The sequence below is a fragment of the Gambusia affinis genome, linkage group LG21 (genome assembly GCF_019740435.1).
Source record: "Gambusia affinis linkage group LG21, SWU_Gaff_1.0, whole genome shotgun sequence".
NCBI classification, from domain to species: Eukaryota; Metazoa; Chordata; class Actinopteri; order Cyprinodontiformes; family Poeciliidae; genus Gambusia; species Gambusia affinis.
In genome coordinates, this window is record NC_057888.1 from 19,074,911 (window position 1) to 19,102,065 (window position 27,155).

General features: G+C 40.9%; 1 protein-coding gene across 1 annotated transcript in view; it reads left to right on the forward strand.

Annotated features, from left to right (window-relative positions):
• Positions 1-25,547, forward strand: part of LOC122824643 (partitioning defective 3 homolog) — a 370,755-nt gene extending 345,208 nt beyond the window's left edge. The window contains exons 22-23 of the mRNA XM_044105505.1: positions 5,140-5,260; positions 25,013-25,547. Of these exons, the coding sequence (XP_043961440.1) occupies positions 5,140-5,260; positions 25,013-25,267 (376 nt within the window). The 3' untranslated portion in view covers positions 25,268-25,547. The remainder of the gene's footprint in view (positions 1-5,139; positions 5,261-25,012) is intronic.
• The last annotated feature ends 1,608 nt before the right edge of the window (positions 25,548-27,155 follow it).

A 27,155-nucleotide genomic window follows, 5' to 3' on the forward strand; every position in this document is an offset into this window, starting at 1 on the left:
CATCTTGGCGGGTACCATTAGCATGTTGACTAACATTGACTTGCTTCATTCAACATTAGTGTTTAATCTAAAATAAGCTAAAATGTTGAAGTTAGATTAAGTGCTGTCAATAGCATGTGGTATTACAAGCATTTACATTGACTTACTACTTTCACTATGCTAAACATAGCTAATATATTTAAAACATTCTAACGTTAGCGTGAGGCCTATCACTAGCATGTTGACACAGCCACTAGGCTGTGGGAAATCACCAGCATGTTGACTAACATTGACATGCTACATTTAGTATGTAAAGCTTAGTTTCCATTGAAAAATTAGCTACAGTGCTAATGTTAGCAAACTTCAAAGGATCGTTGAGTCAGTTAAGGATAAAACGTATTGAAATAAAATGAGGAAAGTAATAGAGAAACGAGGCGTGAAAAGAGTTTTTTCCTTCTTTTTTTTTTGAAGATGAGAATGAAAGTAAAAAAGCACAAGGACGGAAATGCCAGAAGGGGGTATATATGCTTGAAACACTTTCATTTGATTGCTTCCCAAAATCATGGTGATTGGCTGAAGATGGTTTTCTCCCCAAAAAAAAAAACCTAAAAAATGTTTTATCTCAGTCCTTCTTCCCTACATATATGACCAGGGGTAATATAGATCTAATCTCCTTCTATCATCGCAGTTGGTCCCAAAGGCTGTCCATCGCCCCAAAAAAAGCCTCATCTTTCCGTCTTTGAAATAAATGAAAGTCCACAGGGTGATGGAATAAAGATGAGCCGAGGCTTTGACTTGATGCAAGATTGCCACGGGGCCCAGACTTAAGAAGCCTGCACCCTCATCTGCTGCAGAGAGATACTGGGGCCACGGCAAGGAACCAGATAATCTGATAGAATTTCAATCAACATCGATCAGATAAGAAAACAGCAGAATGTCGGACTTTAAAGTCGCGGCGGCGCTCCGGCAGCTTCAGCTTTTTGTTTAGTGTATTTGAAAATGAACACCCAGCGACAACTCGCGGAGCTCCTGTCAATCTCCTCCAGAAACTTTAGCCTCGGTAATTCCGACGCACCGGCTCCAGCTGGCTTGGAGCGCCCTCTGACCTCCAGGTATTCTCATATGATACGTGTTATGCTCAGAGTGACGGGATTACTCCTTTTATTAGCCGGTGGCAGCGTTTACGGGACATGCAGAGACTCGGAGCGCCTTTGATCCGCCAACAGAAGCAAACAGGCGGACTGTGGCATAGTTTGCATCTCTCGGCTTAAGCCTTCTGGTGTGGGAGACATCTGCAAAAATCCTCTTGGATCAAAGGATGACTATTACACTGACAGGCCTCTGCACACCCCCAGCTGCAGCTTTAGAGCGCTCGTGACCCCTGTCAGCAGGCCACCAGGTTTTAAAAAAAACACAGGTGGGAAAGGGGGTCACTCATTCGGACACATGCAAACACACACCCGCCATTGTTCCGACCGCTGTGAAGACCGGAGCACTTATCGCTTGTTACTCCCGAAGCCCGCAGCTTTTTGGACTTCTTCTACCTCAGCTGTTGCATTCAAAGTGGCAGGTTTAGAGAATGACTGGAAATGTTGTTTTTATTCATATGCCGCAGAAGTCTTATTGGTTCTGACCCTGCCCGCCTCTAAATTCACAAGTTCGCCTCTCTCATTAAGCTCTCAGACACGCTCTAGAGGCAGCAATGGTGTGAATGTTCTGTGTACTTGTAGCAGATGGGAAATGCGTTGCCCTTTCCCCGCCTGCGTCTACGGCGCTTTTAAAGTGAACCGATAACTCTTGAACTGTTTGACGTTTTGTTGTGTTACGGCCGCAAAGTTTGGCGCACGGTTGTGTCATTGAGATTTCATGTAGTGGAGCAATTCAGTATCGCATCACTGAAATGGAAGAAATATGACACGTTTATTGAATGATTATGTAGAATGGAGCACCTGTTTGTATCTGGACCTAACAGGTCTATATTTTTAGAACAACCTTCCGATTCAGTAGCAGTTTCAAGTCTTTTAAGGCTTGTCTCCGTCCTTAGTTTCAGGTTATTTTCAGCTATTTATGGCATTAAGCTTCCAATAACGCATAATTATCATGTGAGATGTTCTAATTTCCTGTCAACTTTAAACATTTTTTAAATCAAGAACATGGCAGGCCGCTGCACGAATGACTGCCTGAGCGCCCAACCGCCGGGCTTTGCGAATTTTCTGGGGAAAACCCTGGACAAGCATCTAAATTGTCACTCTTAAGATCATGACAGGCATTCTGCCTCTCTGTGCACAAATTGCCAGTGACCTTTTTCCTCTTACACAGGTAAGGGCAAATTAATGAGGATTGCTCATTTATGTTCATCTAATGCTGCAGTGACACATTCTGCTCGTCTGTGAGGTTGTCTCCTGATCTGAGTTGCCGGTTTCCTGTGCCAGTCTCTCCTTGTCGCACGTCTACGTTAGGCTCATTCCAGACGCATGATGCATTCGGAGGTAAATTTAACAGTGAGACCTTGACGCGTGGGTAACAGTCACGACCGACTAATTAACCGCTGAATTGCTCGGGCTCAATTCAAGGAGTTACAGTGAAGTCAACTGAATCCATCTCTTGAGTCTACAGAGCTGTGCCAGACGCTTGCTGCTTGTCAAAGCAGGCCGACTTCATCCCTAATTGGTGTCTTTGCTTAATTCTGAGATGTAGCTTACTCCATATTGCCTTCAGAAAGCGTGGAAGTCTTTCCAGGAAACCGGTGTCTGGACACAGCCGTGTGGGGCGGAGGACCGAGAACAGGAACCACTGTGTAGCAGTTTGATAATCCCCAGACTTCCTTTGTACTGTCATGGTAGTTTTATCCTTCATTAAATCTCACCCCGGGTCTAGGCCTCAACGCAGTTTCCATTTGCAGCACAAGTTACTGAAACTCAGGGGTTCTAATTCTTTAATTTGCTCCAGGACTTGTTTTCACTCATCTGTTCACATTCTTCAACCCACCACATCATCCATCACACACTAGACTAGACCCCCGTTTATTCATAGAGTCCGGTTGGTTGTGAGAATGGAAGGAGAACGTCAGTAGAGATGTTTGCAGCATAAAGTACCTGGCTCTCATAGCCGGTACACGTTAGAGATGCTGATTGTAACAAAAACCTTCCCTTAAGGGTCAAACAGAAAAATCTATGAAACTGTTTGTTTTGCAGCGAGTCTGGCCTTCTCTTTGACCAGCAGTAGGGATTAAGCTAATTGCATGCAGTGGACTTCACAGATCTGTGTTTGGAGTTTTCCCACCTCCTCCTGTCTTGTTAAGCCTCTCATTTAACAAGCTGGGATGGTTGCAGAACGTCCGCTGTCTAAGCAGAAATAGACGAGAGATTTAATGGCTACCTTGCAAACACATTCATACCCACCTTTTCAGATGTCTATTTGCATCAAGCTAGTATTTTTGCTAGCTTTAGCAAAAAGCTAGCAAAAGACCATCAAACTACCTTGTGATGGTGTGAAATTGTAATTGTGACGTGAGAAATTATAAGGGAGCATCTCATCTCAATTATAAGGGAAAGTAGACCTTCAATCATTGGCGAGAAGCTAATGCTAAAGCGCAAACTTCAATTCAAATTCTATCAAAGTAAGACCGACCAGCACAGAAGGGGAAAGAAAGAGAGAACATTTTCAGGAATGGCTTTCTGATTTTAATTAATCACATTTTCTTTATTATGGCCTTTGCTATTTAATCCACCTCAAATAAATAGAGAGGGAACATTGATTTAGCAATGAACAGCAACACAAAGCCTCCACCATCAGCCCACACCATAAAGGCATAAGCTACCTCACACCCCAGCGAGCCACCTAATTGCCCTCGTCCGCATAAAAGGGGCCTAATGCACTCCCCACTTCGTATAAACTCATAGGAATCAAATGGAGTATAACTAATACAATTGATTGTGATCAGGCAGTATGAATAACACGATAACTGAGTCTCCCCCAAGTGCTGCTAAGAAGGAAGCGCCGAGATCCATGCATCATTTAGGAGCAGCTATTTATTGTGCTTTTAATGAAGCCTGATTGGCAGCGTGTCCTGGTGCCCATTATCATCAGAGGGATGTGCTCATTCTAATCTGCAATTATCGGCATAATTGCGCTCGGAATCCTCTGGGTCTAAATAAGCAATCACTTCCTGGCGCTCGCGGTGCCACCTGTGCGATCGGCTCCCGGTAGACGCGGCCGGTCCCGCCTATCGACGAACCATTTTAAAGCTCGTCTTCGTCGCCATTTTTTTCTCGATTTCATGTTTTCTTTGTTTTGGCCTTCAAAGTTACATCCATCTTGGCTTACTTTGTGTCTTTTTTTATTTTTGCCTTCCCACGTGCTTTTGTTTAACCTTTCGCGTTCCCCCCTCCGCCGGGAACACGCCTCGTACTTTTATCTCTTCGTCCTTGCGCGACCCGCACCGCTCATTCCAGTCCATCACCACCCCTCCTGAACGTCCTCCCTCCCCCACCCAGCGCAAATTCCTAACCTTTGGTCACTTTCATCCTCGCGGTATGCATAAACTCGGGCTTATTATCAAGCCGGTTGTTTCATCATAATTATGTGTTTTGTCATGGGCTGCCTCTGTAGCTGATGATAAAAGGAGAGCCTGATTAAGCTGAGGGAGCGCTATTGATTCCTATTGACAGGCCCCTCAAAGGCCTTTAATGAAGGAGATGTAAATGAGGGCTTTCCACGCTGTTTAATGACTATGTGCTATAAAAGGCCGACATTCTTCAGCATTCTGAATAGAGACATACATCATTTGGCTGTGTTGCATTCTCGGCTATGAGGGTGTTTCTTTTTGGGGAGCGGAGGGGGGCAGTAATGGCTAGAAATAGAGGGAAGGTTGAAAGAAAGAGATGAAAAGGGGGGGAAAAAAAGAAGCACTTGAGAAATGTCAGTCCAGACATGCGAGCGCAAATCACGACTGTCAGATCAGGGGATCCCTGAAAGCGCTTTCCGAGGGGAGTCGGTGTGGTCAAGTGAATTATTCAGATGTGATGGGGTGGGGAGGGAGGGGGGGGGAAAAAGCACCTGGATCAACAGGTAACACCTGGAGCATTAGTGATGTTCTCGGTGAAGACTCGCAGCTGCGGCGTCTTGGTTTTAACGTCCTCTCCACCTCTCTCTCGGCAGCAGTCAGATGGCTCCCAGCAACCATGACCGGATACGGAGGCTGAGGCACGAGTTCCAGCAGGCCAGGCACGGGGAGGAGCCGGAGGAACGTCAGAGCAACTACAGCTTCGACCAGTCCTGGGTGAGCGCCGCACTCTGTCACAAAGATGCTGAATCAGCAGCCACTGATTCATTTCATTTTTTCCTTACATCACTTTTTTTTTTTTTTTTTTTTTTTTTTTCACCTCCGCCAAATAAGCTCCGACTCGTCCGTCGTATTTTTTGAACGTTTTGCGGTTGTTGTTTTTATTTTTTCTTTCACATATTTATGCTCTAGTGAGGATTTTTAATGAAATAAATCCACAGACTCCAATTAAGACGTGTCGTAAATTCTTGAATGGTAAAAATAAATCTCATAAAAACAGGAGGCACAGAACAGAAAGTTTGAGTACTCAACCCAACAGTCGTCCGACTGAGAATAACAAATATCTAAACCTGGGAATTCTACATAAAGAAGTGCACACTTGTGAGGATTTTCTTATTTTTTGTTTTGTTTTGTTTTTTTACCAAATAAAAGCCTTAGCTGACTGGAGTAGCAGGTTTTAAAGAAGCTGCTCTTAGTTCCAGAGATGTTTTCTTCGGCAGGCCCAGAGAAGCAGGAGAAAGCTCCAAGAAAAGATGAATGGAGCTAAATATTAAGGAAAGGCGTTGAGACTGGGATGCATGGACTGTTACAAAGTGCCGACTCGGCGCTGAATCCCAATCTTTTCACATTTTACTTTCGAAAGAAATTTGCAAAGTCATGCGTTGTTTTCCTTCCGCTTGATTACCGTGACGCAACATGGATAAGATACATAAAAGTCGGTGAAGACATATGACTTTAGAAAAGCATTTTATGCTACATAACTCTGCAGGACTTACTGCTAAAAGGAAGCTGACGGCACCGAGCCGCCGCCGCGTTCCGTTTAATTTTCATTAAACATGATTAGAGGGATTTTTACATTTTCTCAATTAAACTTTGAGAGCACTTTCTTCAAGCTGATCTCCAATTCCACAATTGATCTGGGACAACAATGGGATTTCCTCTTCATAATTGGAAAAAGGTAATTAAGTTAATTGCGTTGTTAATTTATTCCGGCTTAAATCGCATCCCACCCTGCTGCGCATCAGAAGTTGGGCTTTGACTGGAGTTCAGCTTAAACAGTGCGCTGCATCTCAACCGATATTTTTTGCCGATAATTTCATTTCGTGCCGTTTTTTTTTTTTTTTGGTCTCTGCTTTGGTATTCACTAGCTGAAGTTTTATTCAGTTTTATTAAATACTTTGACAGACAAACTGAATTGTCGGAAACTGCATATCCAGCATATTTTTTTTTCCCCCCCGTTTAAAATCTCCTTATAATTTAAAGAATCCAGAACTCACTGCGCACGTCAACAATCTTCCCAGGAACCAGCACACCAGTCTGGTGGGTCGGTCACCGTACCCAACAGCAGCTGCTCCTGCATCATACCAAATGTAGACCCTAAAAAAAATCAGAAAGTTGTAGATTAATAACTAGAAAATCGTAGGCACTGATTAAAAAAATTAAGAAAGAATTTAGGAAAAGGCATCCGTTCCTTCTATTTAGATCAGGGGTCTCAGACTCGCGGCCCGCGGGCCAACTGCGGCCCTCGGGACGATAGTTTGTGGCCCCCACCTTAATATGAAAGTTTAATGTTAGTGTGGCCCGCGAGCAGTGATGTCAGTAACGCGTTAATTTGTAACGCGTTACTGACGTCGGACCACTTTTTTCCGTAACGAGTAATCTAACGCGTTGCTATTTCAAATCCAGTAGTCAGACTACAGTTACTTATCAAAATCATTTTTGCGTTACTATCTTCTTTTGTTATTTAATCGTATTTCCTCTACTCGTCTTGTCGAGTGACCGACGTCTCTATGCGACAGAAATGTAAACAATGGAGGGAGATGAGCATTTTGTTGGTGGAAAAACTGGAACTATTTTGAGATTCTGCCGCCAAGTCCGATTATTATAAACGGCTTTGGGCTTCATTTTTTAAAGTCGCTTGCCGATTTAATGAGTGGCAGGTTGCGCCTTTTTTGGCTCGTTTTTGAACGTGAAGTTGCTCATTTGGGCTTGGAAATAAGCAGAGACTCATAATAAATCCCAGAATTTGTCCGTCATTAAGGTAGTTTTAGTCAGTCTCTCCCTGCTCATCATTTCTCAGATGATCCGTCCCGCTGTGTCTTTGTTAATGTCAAGTTAATATATTACCTCTGAATGACATCGAGCTTCGCGTTGCGCTCCAGAAAACTACAAATATCGAGACTAATTTAAACAGCGCAATAAACGTGAAAACAGCCACGAATGAACGTGTCCGTAGTTTCCAATAATTATAATGGCAACTTAATTCTAATTATTAATACTAAGATAAGTGCCGCAAATCTGTGCAGCCATCTGAGCTGTGAGCTGCAGGAGGAGATCTGTGCGCAGTGACACCAAATGCAGGGCCGTAACACAGAACCTGGAGGCTGGGGGGGAGGGGAGGGGGGGGCTTTAAAATCCTTCTTAGAGTTTTCCAGACAACAGTGGACCACACAAACTACTCACGTTTTTTATTTTTCTACAATCTCCTCTTCAGTTCAACCTTATCAGTGGAGACACATTGTTGATGTTACCATTATAAAATAGCTTACAAAAAAGTATTGGCAAAGCTCAATGTGATTTTCACAGGAGGCGGAGCGTTGTTGTCAGCACCTGCTGAAAGTAACTAAAAAGTTACTTTTAGTGTAACTTAGTTACTTTCCAAATCAAGTAGTCAGTAATCTAACTAAGTTACTTTTTCAAGGAGTAATCAGTAGTTTGATTAAAGTTACTTTTTCAAAGTAACTATGCCAACACTGCCCGCGAGTTTGATATGATTGGCACTTTTCAGTGTTGTGTGCGGAGCTGAACTAACTTACCAATCACAGTGCTTCAAATGGAGCTCATTGACCCGCAGTGCCTCTCTGAACTCAAAGCCAAGTTCAGGGAGGTGAGTGGAAAAGCAGACAAGCTTGGGCAATTTTTGAGAGAATTGCCACCCAGCTTCCCTGAGCTTTCCCAAATGTTCAAGCGGACCATGTGTCTTTTTGGGAGCACATACTTGTGCGAAAAGCTCTTCTCTACCTTGAACTTCAATAAGTCCAAGTACAGGTCCAGACTTACTGACGAGCATCTTCAAGCTCTACTTAGGGTCTCAACTGCCTCCTCCCTTAAGCCAAATGTGGCTCGGCTATGCGAGAGGAAGCGCTGTTTATAAACAGTTTATAAACTGTTATATTCATAACAGTTTATGTTCAATGTTCCATTCATGTTCAGAAAGTTAAAGGTTAAAGAACTGTTAATACAACCATTTGAATCTGAATTATAATAATTACATTTATCTAGTCTTCTATAGCTGCTGTGTTATTATTATATTTTATTTATTTATTACTGATTAATTTTTTTTCTTATGAATTGTTAATTTATTTATATTTTCATCTTATTTTGTGTTTAAAAAATAAAAATAAAGACATTTGATAACATTGGAATGTTTTTGTAAGAGCTTTTCTTGTGGAAAACCCGATGCGGCCCAGCCTCACCCAGACTCTACCTCCATCGGCCCCCAGGGAAATTGAGTTTGAGACCCCTGATTTAGATGAATTGTTAGTGGCTCCATCAATGATTTTGTTGAAAACTATTACTTCTCAACATTTGCTATTAATGTCTAATATTGGTTAGTATTGTTGTTTCTAACCTTTATTTCTGAACTGTGTGCTGGAATGTCTTGAAAAGCGCTTCATAGATAAGATGTGTTATCATTATTATTATTACTAACATTTTTTCATTGAGTTAAAGTTTCCATATTTACAGATCGTGTCTTTATTAGTCATTTTAACTGAAGTTCAAACCAGACGTTTGCATACACTACATAAAAAGAAACATGCATTTTACTCACACTGTCTGACGTGAAATCAGAATAAACTTTTCCAGTTTGACATCAATTACTGACAGTTTTTAGTTTTCTTACTGCCAGAACATTGAGAGGGATTGGTTTTAAAAGAACTTTTTATTGCTTTCTTCAAAGTCAAAAGTTTAAATAAAACTTTTTAAACAATTTGAGACGTTAGACGTCATGTCTTTGGAAGCTTCTCTTAGGCTTAACAGGTGTGTATTTATTTTTTGTTTTGTTTTCCACATCCTTATTGCATTAAAATAAAAATAAAAAACAGTTGAGAAACCAATGAACCTGTCGGAGCCGACATCCAAACGACGGGTCAGAATGTCAGACCTTGAAAGTCAAATTAACCGGCACACAATTTTCTGTCATTTTGTCAGTTTAATTGCTTTGGTATGACCTTCGTCTCCTGCTGTGTTTTTTCCTTTTTTTTTTTTTTTTTTTTTTTTTTTTTGCAATTGTCCAAATCACTTTAGGTAAGACTGGAGCAATCTGCAGACTTCCCAGAAAGTTCCTGTGTGGATAAAGGCGGCCTTTGTTTGCTCTGGGTTTGCGTCAGTGTTTGTCCAGCTGATGGGCAAAGAATCACTGAGCAGACATCTATCTCTGTTTTCCTAATTTCTCTCTCTGCTCTCGTTCACTGCGAGACGTTAAGTGTTTGTTCAGCACTAAGCAGTCTAAGTCGTTCTCTTTCAGCATCTGAGCTCCTAATTGCTTATGACTGTTGACATTGCTGGGCATTTTGCGCCATACCATTGCCGTTCCTCTAGCAACAAGCTACGGGGCGGTCCCAGGAGGATCCATATTTTTAGTCATCGTCTTATTCCATTTGTGTAAACAAGTAATCACAAAGGACGCACCTGTAATCAGATCCACTAGTGTAATAATGCATAAAATCTAGAGAGGTTCAGCAGAGTTCCCTCCAGAAAATCAGCTAAGCCGCTTGGCAGCGGTGTTAGGGCAGTCCAACAGCACTTTTGTGTTTGAAAGAATGTAAAAGAACTGACTGGATATTTTGGAAATGACACAACAAAGAAAATACAGCAGTGAACTACATAAAAGTACTCTTTCTGTAGGTTGGGTATTGATAATCAAATGCTGTTATCTTTTAAAAAAGATAAGGGCATGTTTTAATCTTTAGCCATCTTTAGCTTTTCTGCTAAAGACTGCTGATGTCTTATTATCCAAAAATAGCTGGTAGAGTGCTGCCTTTAACTTCATGGTTAAACTGGTTGTAATTAGGACAGGAGCAGAATGGCAGGTCAATGCAGTTTCAGTGATTTTCAAAAGATGAGCGATCGTCGCGTTGGTTCTGCCCTCGTAGTGTTACTGATTGGGCAAAATGCCCTAAAATCTAGTGGCTGATCACTCATAAGATGATGATAAAACATACATAAATGCCACTGCATGGTATTGACACCAACACTTTTTTTTTAATTTTAATTTTTTTTTTATTCAGATTCTCAATGCAATTGCAAAAAAAAAAAAAAAATGATGCATTTCTCTACTTACAGCTTAGGATATTAATGTACACCTCATTATTGATACCAGCAGCTTGCTGTAAGGAATTGATATTTGACGCGTACGTTGGTGTAGTGTTCTCCAAAATGAAAAACACAAGTGAACACAGATCATTTTGAGTGAAAGGTGGTAGTCTGTGCCATTTTAAGCCTTTTCCTATCACTGTTATTGGCGTATTAAAGAATAATTTAAAGGAAATGAAAGAATAGCCACGTGGAGGAGGCAAATGGATGCCTGGTTGCCCGTCTGGCTGAAGATATAATGGAAGAAACCTGGAAGTTTGATTATCAAACAGCAGGAACGGTCATGGGCGGAGGTATTCTATGAAAACTGTGGGGGGGGGAAAAATGAAAACAGGAGCAGCCAAAGTCATCCTTCTGCTGTTTTCAAAAATATCACAGGACCGTCACACAAAAATGTAACCTTGCGGTTGTGTTCTGTTCAGAGCAATTAGCAATCCACTTTGTGCTGAAACTGATACGGACCCTGCTCCGTGTCATTCTCCAACGTTGCCCGCGTCGATGAAAGGAAAACCGTAAAGACCTCCACTCTTGTAAATCCAAACGTTTACTGAATGCAACGTAGAAAAAAAAACATGAGAATCTCCAACGGGGCAGTCAGATGCCTTCCACATCAAAGACTCGACGAGCTGCTCTTTGATGAACGCCATCCCTCGCTACCCGAGGTTACATCATAACGGCTTCCACGCAGATCTGAACAGAAGCAGCTGCTGCCTCCTTTCACTGTTTATATTCTGTGTTTCTTGTAAAAGCAAACTGCACCAACTTGGATTACAGATGGGACGTGTTAGCTGGCACCATTGGTAAAGATGTGCCAAAAGCTGAATTTTTGGGGGTTTTTTATTTTGGCTTCAATTTCAGTGGCATAATTTAAAATAGATTTTCACTGGTGGCACCGTTATTGGCGCCCTTGACAATTCCCTTACAATAAATGTAACTAGTGTTTTTTTTTTATTATTATTTCAATCTTTTAAGATAATTAGAGCTTCTATGATTGTCTATTTCATAATACACAACATTGTTTCACCTTAGGTATAAATATGACATGACACAGAGGCCAGTTTCTTATGTTTCTTATAATACCCTGGACGAGGACTCTGGCCTTCTTGTCACTTCGTCAAATAAGCACAATGGTAAAAGAGGTTTGGGGAAATCCCAAATTGTTATAAAAATGGACCATTTCAGGTCAACAAGACTGCATGACAGAATGTTTTTGTCAAATGGTATTGAGCTGCTACACTCCCTATAGACTAAAATGAAGCAAGAACATGGCAAAATGCACCTTAACCCGTTGTTAAGTACATCATCAGGGAGCAGTGTTTTGCACGTGTGACATCACGTTACAACGTGTCCATAGAAACGCTAGAGCAGTTTCTGTAGACATATTTCTAGGACAGACGCTAGAAATATGTAAGGTTTGAAAGAGATTGTGCAGCATCTGTTTGTTCCACCGTTGGAGAACACTAAGTGCTGTTGTATTGGCAAAATAATGTCGCTCAAAGTCATTTGCAACTATTTTGCCGGAAAAGCTAAAATCCTGATGAGGTGTGACTACCAGGGGAAGGAAATTCATGGATCCGTCTGAAGCATGGGGGCATGCTGACCGTTCATTTGACCCCAGCCTCTCTCCCCGGGGGAGTGGGCCGCTGGGCTCAGGTGTGGCTGCTGTGAACAGCTGTAATGGCTGTGAACAGGTCAGCACTCCAACCTTTGCTCCAACCTTAATGGAATAACGTCCGAGACACAAGAAGCCCTGTCTATCATGATTTCCCTGCCTCCCTCCCTCGCTCTCCGCTGCTCTCTGAGAGAGGATTTCCAGATGTTTATCATGAAGCTGCGCACATTTTTAAAACAGCTGCCTTTATTTTCTTTTTTTTTTCTTTTTTTTTGCAGAGTGTTTCCTCTCTGCTATTAAAATGGATATGCGATGTTTGGCGGGGACGCCGATGATGAGGATGACCACACAGCGGAGTGTGAGCGCCATGCTGGTGCCTCGGATCAAACAGACCAGCAGCAGCTTGTAAATTTCCTATTTATGAGAATTCTTTTGGATTTTATGAGATTATTTATCTCATGCTACCAGGGTACATGTGTCCACAGGTATTTATTGTGTTTATGTAAACTTTGGTTGCCCTCGTTATAGCACTTTATGTTGATGGGGGGGGCCTGGATTGCGTACAGCTGCCTCCCTGCTGTGTGATCACATGCAGAATAAGCTAATTTTAGCCACAGTCACTTGACTTTCTTGAGGCTAGATGTTGGAGCCTGCGCCGAGGCTCAACGTGACTCTCTGGTTCGGCGTATACACACGATACAAGGAGTGTGTTGTGGGTGGCTGTGTGGAAATTCCATGGAGGATTCGGTTTAGAACCGGAGGTGTGGTTTCCTTTTCCGTGTTTAAAGGCGACCTATTAGAGGTCAGGATAGGTCTGTATAAAACATGTTCATTAGGTCTTTTTTCCACAAAATCATTTTTAGATAATTAGATTTCGGTTTGCTCACTTCTGCCTATTTTGAGCTGTTTTAGGGCGTCCTGTCACTTTAAATACAAGTAATCTGTTGCTGGCCACACCCTCCAAAGTCCATGTGAAAATGGCAGCAAACACTATTATACAACCGTACATATTTGAAAAGCAAAAGTAGAGCCTCCTGTAAGAATGCAGCAAGTGCTTTCTGAATGGTAAGCCAACAACAAACTTTTCCAGCAGCCGTTGTAAAGTGCTCAAAAAAGTATTCTTGCGTTCAAACTCTTTGAATTTTGTGACATTTCAGCCACAATCTTTTGCGTTAAAGCAACACAAAGCAGAGGACATGCATAAAGTTTTGCATGTTAATCATAAGGTTCAGTGTTGGTCTAACCACAGTTCCCTCTCCCATATGTTTGGTGGGTACTCTGTAAAACCTGTGGCAAACTACAAAGATGATCACAACTCTTAGGATGTTTCCTTCCCTGATAGTCCAGTAGACTCTGTTTGAATGGAGATCTTACAACATTGGCTACATTTTCAGTTGGTATAGTTTGCTTTCAAACATCACTGTGTCACACAAACTAAACCTTTTGAAAAACCTGTTAATAGGATAAAAAGCACAATTTCTGACATGTTGACAAAAAAAAACAACAACAATCCTGTAAGTAATTACTTCAAAACCCCCAGTTTGGACTGACGCCATGTTGTGGTACGTTTGCAGATATGCCCCGTTGTTTCCGTGTTTGATTGATGGATTATTGGATGTTTAAATGTTGGTTTATTGTTTCCCAACATACTTTCACCACAACTTCATCACGATGGATGAGTACTTTTGCGAGGCACTGCAGTCGGGAATGACTGCGAGCAACTGAAGCTAAAATATGTGCAGCACCTGAAAGATAATCATAGTGATTTAGCTTGTTCGTTAGTGTGCAAATTACTTTTTTTTTTTTTTTTACAATCATGTCAGCATTGTCATGTGAGTCCGCTGCTGCCAAATCGCGGATTAAACGATCACCTTCACTCATCAGCATGGAGTGCGCGCGAATGTAGGTAGAGCTACGTCTGAGCGTTTTTACAGATAAGACAGAGGCCAACGTTGCAATTTAAATTATAAAAATACCTTCCAGCTCAATTTATTCTATAAATCCGCCCGCAGTCATAAAAAAAAATAAATAAAAGCCCCCAATATTTTGTTGTTCTTTTCAAGTCTGAACGTGATACGGGGAAAACCAGACGACTTTCCCATTCTCTCTGGTTTCTTGGGCAAGGAGACCGGGAAACAGCAGACCACACTGCTTGCACTCAGATGGATTCGCCGCCCGAAGCTACACACCCCGCCAACCACAAATGGACTGGGCTTCCTTATAAGAAATTGGTGGAATTGGGTTGGCGTGCTGACTTTAAGAGGGGATCATGATCCAAGTGGGCTTTTGTCAGGATGTGGCGGTTTACTGCCATTCTCTCACTTTCTTCTCGCTCTGTATGCCCATTAGCAGCGTCAATGTTTTCCATATGTCTGTTTGTGTACAGCCCGGCTGCCTCCTTAAAGCGGTCACATCTGTGGGCGGCCTCCAAACATAGCAAGATAGGGGCGGCAAAGATAGCAAATCCTTAATGGCAGCACTGATCCCAAAACTGGACGACACTTTCTCGATGAAAAAGGTTTTCCGTCAATCGAAAGTGGATCCACACCTCAGCTATTGCGCCTTCTAAAGTTTAACTCCCATCCAGGTGCTTCCACTTGTCTGGGATTTTTGACGGCTCCAAATAATTTCCATAATTGCGTTCCCCCCCTGGGTTTTATGTTTAAACAGGTGGAGGAGGTTTTTATCATTATTATTTTTTGCTTCTTTCTCTCCAAACACGCCCCGTTACACCAGCAAAGGAAACGAGGGGAGATAAAAGCGTGCCGCATTGACATCATTTTTCACGTTATTGGATAAAAACAAACACGGACATCTCTTTGATTCGATTTCAACAAATGTCATATTTCATATGGCATTATATTCCAGGCCTAACATGGAATAATTTGATTCTCCTTTCCAGGATAATGCCATTACACTGACTGATTTTCTCTCCTGGCTGTTTCTCATGCATTCCTCTCAGCTTGGCGTCATCCACCTCAAACCCGTCGGAATGAATTCGAGGCATCAGGCACCTCCAGGTCCCATCAAGAGGAGTGCATGACTAATTATTTTCTCACCATTTGGCTTCAGTGAAATAATTCCTCTAGAGTTTTCTACCCCCTCCCTCGCGTTTCATCAGATATTTGTTTATGTGCTCTACACTCTTTTGGAACCGGAGGGAAAGTGTTGTTCTAAACTCAAACATACGAGTCCAATTCCATCCACCCACGTGGAATACTATTATGTTTTTAAGGACCTGGCGAGCTTCAGAAAGGAGTTGCTATTGACGTGGAGTGAAAAGTAATCGTGGCTGTTATTGCAGCTGTCCAAGTGAAACGGAAAGCAGCCATTTCAAGAACACAAGATGTTTCCAGGAAGACTTTTTTTTATTATTATTCAGCACTCCTATTCTGCCAGAGGATTTTTGTCCCATCAATCCATTCAATAATGCGCCGTCAACAGCATAGGGCTTAGAATAGTATGAGTATCTCTACAAGTTCGTATGTTATCACCTTACAAACTTTAATGTAGGAAAAGCTGGTGCAATGACAGACATTTTAAAACGGGAAAAATTTCCTCCTTGTTTCTTGCATCCCCTATTTGGCAAAACCTTAGTAGGAAGTTCAAGTGGATTTCTTGACATTTTTCTATAAGGTCCAGATTTGTGCTTTTCATTACAAAAGGCCCAGTCATCGGTTCTCAATATCACAGTTGTGTGTCGACAATCGCGTCCTTTTGTTCTCAATCAGTATTCTCTCATCTGAGCTGTGAATTTCCGCAGCTCCTCTATAGTTACCGTTATAGTTTCAGCCACTTCCCTGGTTAATGACTTTATTACCTAGATCTGCCTTGAACCTTTTCCTGGGTCTCCCTTGGTTGTTTGTTGTCAATTTTTTTTTTCTTTAAAATAAAAAAAAATAAAAATAAAAAAACCTCTGAGGCCTTTACGGATCATCTGGATTTATCATGAGATTACCTGAAACCTAAAAAAAAAAAAAAAAAAAAAAGCAAAACACTAAGTGATCTGCGAAACACAAAATCCAGTAAAAAACTGATGTTTCCTGAAGCAGAAATGTACGACAGAGAAGCACCTGGCATTGCCAGGTTACCGTCCGAACCTCATGAAAACTGACGCCCGGATGAAGCCATGACCGCAACACTTTCTCTGCTTGTTTCTCTTAATTGGCTTGTCTTGTTCTTTCATCAGCCAGCTCGTTAGCGGCGCGCTGGTGGCGAGGGAGACGATGTCTCCATGTCAACCCTTGAAGATAATCAGACAACAAAGACAACACTGTGGGAATATGGAGAGTAAGGCCAATGGGTTTATAGGGTGGGAAGCACGAGGATGTCGCTGCCAATCTTTTTCCAATTAGAGATTTTGAGCCTAAGAAAACATTCTTCTGCTTTCGTCACCTCTTTAAAAACACGCTCCCGGCCAATGAATTCTAAAAAAAAAAAAAACGTTTATTTTCAGGATTCTCTAAAGTCCAAGGATAACATCTGCACTCCTCCGTGTTTTTGTCCTACGAGTCAAATGTGAAGACGTTTGATTCAAGCTGGACGTAAATCCCTCACTCGCCACGATCCGTGCCCAGGTGCAGCTAATTCCTCATCACACTCACTCACTCACTCTGCTGTCAGGGACTTTGAAGTGCTTTAAATGATTTTCTGTGGGGTTCGTTTCTCTCTGAGCAACATTTTTCATCATGACTTTCCGTAACCACAGTAACTCTTGGCTATTTTTATTCTCCAAGCTGGTCCACGCTTCATTTTGATGCCGTTGGGGGGGAAACGCTTTCAACTAGTTTTCTTGCTCCTCCGGAGTTCATGTTCCCCGTGGCAACCGAGCGCATTACAGAAGCCAAGGAGAGCACTTCAGGTTAAACTGTGCAAACCTAAAACCTTTCAATGCTGGCTAACTTTTAAACACTTACTCAACAGTCCAGGAAACCCTCTACCAACTATTGACACACAATGCAACACTTTGTATGTTGCAGTATTGGATCTAATATTTGGCTGTAGTAAAAAAAACATCTGGTTAGAGTAACATGTCCAACTTTTTATACACTCATATTTATCTTTCCTCACAAAAAAAAAATAATAATAATAATCATCTTTGAGAACCTCAACAAAAAGTTCCCAAAGTCTTCAAAGGAACTTCTGATTGTATGCAAAAAAGGGATTCTCACATATATGGTACAACTCAGGAAAAAAAAAAAAAAAAGTATTTTATTCAGACAAAAACATAAGCTTTTTTTTTTAAAAAAAAAAATAAATAAAAAAGGCTCTTCTTTTACTTTGAAGTGTGAAATTACACCCTCAATGTTCATTTTTGGGGGTTTTTTTGATATTTTTTTTTTTACTGATTACCATTATTACAACATAATTTCAATAAAGAAGTATGACAAACAAAACTTTTCCAGAAGTATTTCAACAAGCAAGTAAGTAAAAAGTAAAAATAAGCGTTGGTAATAAAATGTCTAATTTGAATGCAAACATCGATTCCATCCCCACACATTAATACAGTTTTTGTTAAATAATTTTGATTGCCATTTTTACCAAGTAATTAAATTGAAAAAGATAAAAAATTAATAATAATAACAATGCAGCCACACTGAGTCTAAATAATCATAAAGTTAACATAGCGGTAAAATGTATATTGGTAATGATTAACAGTATCTCATTTGTAAACGTGTCATAACTACATGAAAATTTAACAACACAAACAATATTTTGCAATATTCTCTGAATGTCTTGCAGCCCTAAACGGACCCAGTAACTCTACAAGTGGGTCAGTTTTGGGACGCATGTCAAAAACATGGAGAAATCAGAGCAGAAATGATTCACGAGGCACAAAATGAACCTACTTCAATGGTCACTTCGGTTCCTAAACCTGAAGCCTTGTGAAAACTCGTGACCTGAGCTGCAGAATGGGGAGAAGCTCTTTGCTTCTTTCGCTCCACACTGAATATCTGTGCTCAAAGAAAAGGTTTGAATTTCAATGTTTTCAAAGGAAGCTTGTGCTGCTTTAATACCATCTTAACCAATAAATAAGTCAAGACCTTTTTTTTTTTTTTTTTTTTTAGCACCACAGCCGTCACACTAACTGTTCCCCGCTGGCAGGTGAACGCTCAGGAGGCCTGACGCTGTTGGACCACATTCTGTCCTGAGGGGAATGTGTCCCACAGAGGGAATATGAGTGTGAAGCTAGAATCATTAGCTGTGTAAAATTGTTTATGTTTGTCTTTGTGGGGTTCTTTTTTTTTTTTTTTGTACACGTGTGTCTCATAGTTTCTTGTCAGTGGCCTTTATTTGAAAGTAGTTCAACAGGGAAGAGGGTAACAAGAAAGGGGGAAGACATGTGGCAAATGTTTCCAGGCCTCCATACATGGGTTGCGCTTTGCCCCTGCGCCACCACAGCACCCAAAAACCTGGTTGTTTTTGTCAACATGGCCATGGCTTCTACTTGTTCGAGTCAAGCTAATTTGACTGTGGAAGGAGTATGCCCAGCGCTATTTACAAAAGTTGGCCATAGCTCGCTTAGAAACCAAACCTTACCTTCGTCCTCCTTTTTTTCTTTTTGTTGATTTGATCAAATTGTGAACTTTACCTGAATTGGCCCAGTTTCTCGTTACACTAGAGCCGACAATTTAAAGTTCAAATGTAAAAGTCTAGATGCTAGCCAGTTTTGTTGGTATTGAGCCCGCTGCATAAAGGTGAAGTGTCCTGTCCATGGTCAATCGTGATTAGACGGGGACCTTCTCTATAGTTTCATTGTGTTTTGCCAATCTTGCTTATGAAGTATTTGTGAGTTGATTTTCTAATCTTGTACAAAGTGTTTGCTGTAAATCCATGAATCCAGTCCTTATGAATAATGGTTGCTTTCCATCGCTGCCATCTTTCTTTATCAAAAGATTTTAAAAAAAAAATTAACGTTTGGTTTGCATCCCTGTCAGTTTGTGCGCCCTTTAACTATTCTATTGTAAAATCAACTAAATAACAGAGATATTATGCAACCAACTGTCTGTTTGTTGACAGGTTTTAGACAAGCTAACGCGTACATCGATTGTTTGGATGTCCGCTGTGGCGAAGTGGGTCTCTTTCTAAAGAGCAATCCATCTTGTGCAAAGGGTCTGTAGCGTTTGCTTGGCCAACAACTGCGTCACTACGCCAAGTTTTCAACCTTTGATTTAAAAAGAATGGAGATTTCCAACACTAGTTTTATAGGTGGAGCTAATGTCAACACTGCCGACACATCCTGTGGCCCCAAACTGTTAGTTTCATCTTTCAAAACTCACAACTGCGGTGAAAACTGCTGCATCAATTTGTGATTTATGAATGGATGGAGGGAGGGAGCGAGTGCGGGTTTTTTTTCTAGAAGTTTGCTCAAGTTTATTTCTCAGAATTAAATGAACAGCCTTTTTTTTTTTTTTTTTAATTGCTATAATATGCTGAGTGGCCAGAGCAGCAGTAGGGATAATTGCTATCAATTAGCAATGCATTTTTCTTTGCTTTTTTTTTTTTGAAAAAATGCAGTGAAAATATATTTAAGGTTGTCATATTGCAAGAATCTCAAAAAAGTCTCTACCTAGCCCCTGATTACAGAGCTAAAGCTTTACATCCTCACTCTAATAGCCACAAACGTATCTGCTTTACAATATTTGCCTTTATTAGGCAAATAGTGACAACCCCATCCCCCCCCCCAGCCCGCTTTCAGAAAGAAGGGGAAAACATTGAACGACTCGTGGAGCTTTGAGAAGAAGTCATGGTGGCTGGTTATCAGATGACAGCCAGGCTTAACTCTCCTGGTGGGATGTGAGGATTGGAAGAGCACTAATGAAGGCTTGTTGTTGGAGCAGGATTAGTGGCGACAGGCAGCGGAGGGCGAGACAGGCCCGGAGAGGAACAAGTGTTTTAGTAGGAGCGGGGAACCACTGATTAGCCTGAAAGAGAAACTTAAACACACAAATTCACCCGCCGGCGCGCAGGTTGTTGTTGTTCAGATAAGGTTCTCAACTCAGGGGGTCACTGGGTTCCTAATGGAGGCTGAGAGAGTCTGGGAAACGTTGGGTTTTGATTTAGAATGAGAGCCAGGGATTTATATAGACTTTGACTTGAAGGTTACATCGATTTTGTGACTTTTATTAATGATTATTAGCGGTTTATCATTTCGACGGCTGTACAAGCAGGAATCTTTGAGCATATATTTTTAAAAACAAGGCTTGATTTTACGTGTTGAATTTGTTCGTCTGTCCGTCTTATCAGTTGTTCATCTGGTAATTCATTTATCATCCATCCACACTTCATTCATTCATTCTGTAATTCATCCATCCTTCCAGCGTTTGAAGATATTTATGTTTAGATCTTATCATATTAGAACTGTTCTCCAGTAAATCCACAGAGGACTGAACGTCCACCTGATCATGTTCTATCTCTGCTGGTTACATTCTGATGAATCCAGGATCCCTGAGCTTCAGCAGCCAGCCGTTCCTTCCAGTGGCTTCCTCCGCCAGAACAATATTATTTTTCCAAGTCCAAGTTTAAAAAATTTCTTGTGTCCATTACAGGAATGACTGCTCCATTGTGCGTTGGAAGCATTTAAGGGCTTTTCTGTAATCGGTTTAAGTCTGTAGTGTGTGTGTGTGCGTGTGCGTGTGTGTGTGTGTGTGGAGGTAATCTTTCTCCTACTTCTCATGAAGTCAAATTTTTCCCAGCTGCTTTAAAGAAACACACAGCGGCCACAATTTTTTTTTTTCCTCCAAGCCAACTTCCTGCCTTTGTTTGTTATTTTCCGTCACTCTGAATCCATCCTACTTTTTGCTAACATGTTTGGGTTTTTTTCCCTCCTCCCGTTCTCTCCATTTGTAAATGGAGCTAATCTATTCTGTGACATATTCTGGCGCAGAGGTAGAGGTCATAGGAGAACTAGATCTTCGGACCCATCGATCGCGGCTACGTTCCTGCGTGGAGCAAACAATGCCCGCTCCGCGGAAACAAACCTTCTGAATCCGTTCTCTTCTGTCACAGAAAAGCCTAACAGGTCATCCGGGAACCGCAGACCGCAGCCTGGTGCAACAGGCATCCTGAGTTTAAAGCGAGCTAACTCCCTCATGAGCGCCGTCGACGGCAGAGCGAGCCAAGGCAGAGCGTGAATGCATGGCGGCTTGCCCAGACAGCGAAACCCAGATACAGAGCATGTGGTGGGGCTCTCTCTGCAGTCTGTCCCTGCATCTGTCCTTGCATCAATTACACTCTTTCATCCTCATGTACACAGTGTGACAAAAAAAAAAAAAAAAGAAGAAATCTGTGTGCTTAAGTCACATTGAAGGACACATAAAAACAAATGTATCTGGCCCCACATTTCGTGAATCAGCTTTGCGTTTGTGTTGATTTAATGCTAATTTTGTGTGGGCTTACAGATGGTTTACAGTAGTAAATAGCCTAATAGTGATTAGATAAAGCATAAACACCGGATTAAACATCTTTATCATCGGACTGTTGCATATCTCAGGATGCTACCCTAAATAAATCACACTGTAGCATCGGCTTCATCTGATAGGGAGGCCAGTTCTTTTCAAACAGAGCATTTTGCTTTTCTGGACGGTGGAATGAGACTTTCAACCTAGAGACTCTTACATGCTGTGTTTATACATCTATGCTTGGTCTTTCTGTAAGTACAGCCTAAATACTTTTGTAATGATCCCATAAAAACATGCAGCAATTGTAGATTTTTTATTTTTTTTTTAAATGTCAATTTGTGAAAAAGAAACCCTCAGAAATTTTGAGATTAACCTTGTAAATTTTGTAGAGAAAAAAACAAGGACATTTCTGAGCTCAAACAAATCAGCATGATTTGGGTCATAAACTTGGATTTTTTATTTTTTATTTTTTATTATTATTTTTTTTTTATTTCTGAGATCAATCTCAAAACGTCCGAGTTTCCTTCTCGCAAATGTTCGACCTTAGGAGCTCTGAAAACTTTTGAGTTTTTTCCAGAAAGTGTCAAAAATTAATCTCAAAATGTCTGTGTTGTTTGCCAGAGATGTACTCCTCCGTTTTGTTTTCTGTCTAAAATGGCCTGAATACAACAATGTAAACACACGACCTCAACATGCTTCGGAATGCAGGTGCTTTGTCTGCGCTCATGAAGATTGGATCATCTTTAAATTCCAAATGCGTGGGATGTCTCCTAACAGCAGACCAGCATACTTCATAGTTATTTAAGAAAAGGATTTGACCATTTGGAAGTTGTTCATGTTGCTATCAACTTAGTAACATTTCATTGCTGTCATGTTGCCTTTTATTTCATTCTAGACTTACTCGAATTCAAGCATCCACCATTTGGCTATTTCTTAGCCGTTCTTGTTTTTATTATTTTTAGGAGGAAAAAAGCAGCAACTCTCCCAGTAGTAAGAGTGTGAATATATTACTATATTGTTATATATTTGAATGACCACAAGCCCACTGGCTGGAGCTTATCTCAATTGCCCATGAGTGTTGTTGCTAAGAATAAAACAGTGCTTTTGCCCTTGATGTGTGTATTGAAAGAAGCTTTACAGTTTTTGTTTATTTCTGCCAAACACAAAAGGATATTTGATGAGTTTCTTCTTCTTCAGACTTTGACTTTGGGTCCGCGTTTGAGCTGAAGAATCCCAAACTGTTTGTGTCTGGAATGAGACCCCCGGGGGGCCAATAAGACACAGTTTTGTCCTAAAAGCATCTTGAGACGGCGTTCTCTCAAATTTATTCATTTTTTAACCACACAACGGGTCACTGAGTTGTGAAGAGGGTTTTCTCTTAGCACTCTCCATGTAAAAACTCGTTGCTGGTCTCCTATCGTGCGTTAGGCATCAGTGAAAAAAAAAAAAAAAAAGTAATAAACCACATATATATATATATATATGTGTGTAATAAATCATAGACGTTGACAGGACACATCAGTAAACCATAAAATGGTTTAAAACTGTTGATTTGATGTGAAGTTGTCATAAATAAATTGGTCGGTGAAAACAGTCCTTTGTAAATTTTACATTTGTACATTCATTTTATAAGTTGTTTTTATGTTCATTTTAGGAATAACATTATTGTCCTAAAGTTGAATTTTTTTTATTTTGTTTTGCAGTGAATCACTGACTCCAGCTCCAGGTTAAGTCATAAAAATCACCAACGACGTCGTCATCTAGCCATGACAGAAAACAAATGTTTTGCCCATAATTTTACAGTTGAATTTGGGCAATTCCACCGTAAAATAAAAATTTTTTTTGAATGATTATTTTTTTACAGTGTTTTAATTGATATTGATAATGGACGGACAGTTAACCCTTTTCCTGCGAAGGCTTTCCACAGCTAATTTCTGTTAAGAACAGCAGGTTTGTTACAGACAGCTGTTCCCGTCTGTTGTCTTTTTCTTTTCATTTTCCCCGAGTCGGGACTTGAGGTGCGTTGCGTGCGTCTCGTGCCGTCCTGTCAGTGTAGAGGCCGGCTATTACTCTGTCTGCTCTGTAAGTGCACCCATCTGCATCTCCAAAAGGAAGTTAAATGGATAAAAGCAGACATTTCTTCTTTCTCTGTGAGGTTTTAGCTGCTGTGTTTGTTTACTACGTGGAACTAATTGTCCCGTGGGCATTTTCAGGCTTCTGCCTTTTGTTTCCTGTCCGTTGCGTGTCTCACTTATTATGCCGCTGGATGCAGGGTAATCAAGCAGCAATGCTTAAACAGATTCCTCTTTTCTTCCCTCATGTTGTTCCTAGTATTTTAAGGGACAGGAAGGGAATGCCACGTCCTTCTTTTGTTCTTGCTGTTGGTTACAAAAAATAAAAAAAAAATAAAAATTTCACTTCCTTTAGATTTGCTTCAGACCCTTTATATCAGAGCTTTATAGCTGTGACAATATAAGCAGGCATTTAAACATTTGATCCAAATTCTGGAGGAAAATAAAAAATGTATTACATCTTTTTGATCGAAGCTTTATTCGAAAAGCTTTTTCTCGTCGACATTTGACTTTGGTGGAGTTTCTTTGACTCATTACCTGCTGAAACTTTTTGTTCCGCACTAAACAAGGAGCGTCTCCAATTATATTAAAGGCACAGAGAGGCTCAATGCATTCCACTCAACTGATCAGCTGTAATTTATGGCAGTCCAAGCACTTTTACTTTAACTATGCCTTATTCTAAACTAGCAGACTTCCACGTGATAAACTGTTAAACTGTCTGGTGTTAAATGTCTGGGATGTGTTTTCTAAGCTAACCCTCAGCCGTCTGACGTGATTCTTGGTCACCATGATATTTTTTTGTTTTTTTTACTTGGTGTTTGCTAACAAACTTCTCATGTCCCTGCAGAACAGCTGGATGTATACTGAGAATAAATGATACACAATATACACTCAGTTCACTGATTTAAAACTTAAAAATAGGAATGTGCAAAATATCGGCACCAATATCGGTATCGGCCGACATGAGTAATTTTTTAAACATATCGGTATCCGGATGCCCTTGAGAAATATACCCACTTGGAATGTATTTTTTTAGGAAAAAAGAAGGATTATCATTATAGCGCACTCAGTAACTGCATTTAATTGAAATGTTTAATTTATTGATGCTTTCATTGAACAGACATTGGAGGAAGTAGTAGAACTAACAATCCCAACAATGCGGATAATTTCAAATGTCATTAATTGGAACTTATTGTGACAACGATGAATGATCAAAGATCACTTTTACAAGTAACCTTCCTGCTTGTCTTTTCTTTTCTTTTTTTTTTTTTTTTTTTTTTTTTTTCAGGCAACCTCGAAAGAACCCCAGCATGGCGTCCCAGGATTCCTGGGAGAGGTCCTACCCACCGTCCGAGGGATTCCAGACGCCCAAAGAGAACGCCCGGCTCTCTGCGGGTCCGGGCCCTCGCAACGGCTTCGCGGGGAAATCCAGCCTGAACGCCCGGGTCCTGCTGGAGACCCAGGAGCTGCTGAGGCAAGAGCAAAGGCGGAGAGAACAGGAGGCCAGCAAAACCCGAGCAGCTCCCGCGCAGGAAGGCCCTAACAGCGCCGGCGTCTACCACCACAGCCAGGCCTCAGCCCCAAACCACACCCACACCTCACAGAGGTCCAAAGGCCCCTACAGGCAGGATGTTCCTCCATCACCCTCACAGCTGGCCAAACTGGGCCACCGTCAGGGCTCAGAGAAGGGACAGTTTTTATATTCCCGAGGGCAGGAGGGAACTGCAAGAGATCTGAACAAGCATTTACACAGCATGAGCACAAAGTAGGCAACGAGTCTGGTTTTATATACTTAGGTAAAAAATAAAAATAACAAAAATGTATTGATCGGTTATAAATTTGTAATATTTTAAAGAAAGTTTTTTTTTTTTATAATATAAAATTTATAGGGTTTTTTTAAAGTTTTTTTTTAGCTGTAACAAAAGGAAATCGGAGAGGTTTTGAACTGTTTGATATATTTGTTTCAAGTGCCTTTCTTCTCTTTATCACCCATCCATCCATCACATGAGGTAAAACACAGCAGCTTGTAGATGTTTTGGACCCTCCGCACTGCAAAAAAAGACAAAATCTTACCCGGTGTTTTGTCTTTTTTTTGTATAATTTCTAGATGAGACTAAACTAACTTAGAAGTAACTTTACAGCTATATATAGGAACTTGTTTTAGGTCAATAACTCTTGAATGAGAAATTCTAAAAATTCTCGACAGAAGAGAAATAATCTGCCAGTGGTATTCTGTCCGTCACTGTAATTAGTTTTTCTGGGCGATAAATTGTCGTAGGAGTTATCGCGATAAACAATAATATTGCTGCTTTGATACCATTTTCTCAAAGATCAATGAACTTTACATTCTACTGAACTATTAACATTGGAACTGGAATATGTTTTAAATATCCAGAATAATAACCATAGTAATAATAACAATAAAAAAGAAAACGTATAAAGTGAGCAAAATTGTCCTTCAAAATATCAGTTAGTTGAGACCAAAGCAGCAGATTGAAGACTTTTGTGATTCAGTTTTTGGTAAAAAAAAAAGAAGAAAAAAAAGAGAACAATGATAAATCATGCAGATGGAAATGATCAAGTTCGTTTAATTCACAATGTGATATAAGACTTTGTTGCAAGACTGACAGTTTCCAAATTTCGGGGGTCATCAGTTGTTTTCTAATTTTCAAAGTTTGTCCGTTTTTGACTTGCGGTCGGCCGATCAAAATCATTTGAAGGGTGTTACGTCCACCAGGCTCGTTTGGTGGGGCAACATTAAAGGAGACCACACAAGGATTTTCTGATTAAATGAAAATTGAGTTTATTAAATTATACTAAAGAAATAGAACCTGACGAGGAAATACCTGAAATGAGAAACCAAAACAGATTGATGCAAAACCCATAACCAACCAGAAATAAGCAAATGCAAAGTAAACCTAACAAGACCCAACCATAAGATACAAACCAAACCAAATGGGGTTCCGAGGAGGGAGAGGGGAGAAGCCTCCTGTCTGCTGCAGCAGAGGTCCAATCAGGGAGAAACAGAACACCTGCAGAAGGCCTGTCTCCAGAACCCTACAAGGGAAAAGGGCAGAGACCCACTGCAGCCGTAACAAGGGCCACAAATGGCCCCCAGGCCACACTCTGGACGCTTCCTACATCCTGATGAAAAGTTACTCGTAACCCAGTTTTGTCTTCAAGCGTGTTAAGATATTTGCTCTTGAATGGACCAAAAATACGTCAGACGTGATGACATCATGGATCTGTGTTGGTTCAACCAGGTTTATTGTTGCTCTTCATGTCTGCCTGTGTGATTAGTGCAGGCAGACACACACACACACACACACAGGACTGGAGGTTAAAGGAGCTTGGGCCAACTGTGAAGTCAAAGCTTGGATTTCGGGCACACACACGCACACGCACACACACACGCCCACATGTCACCCCCC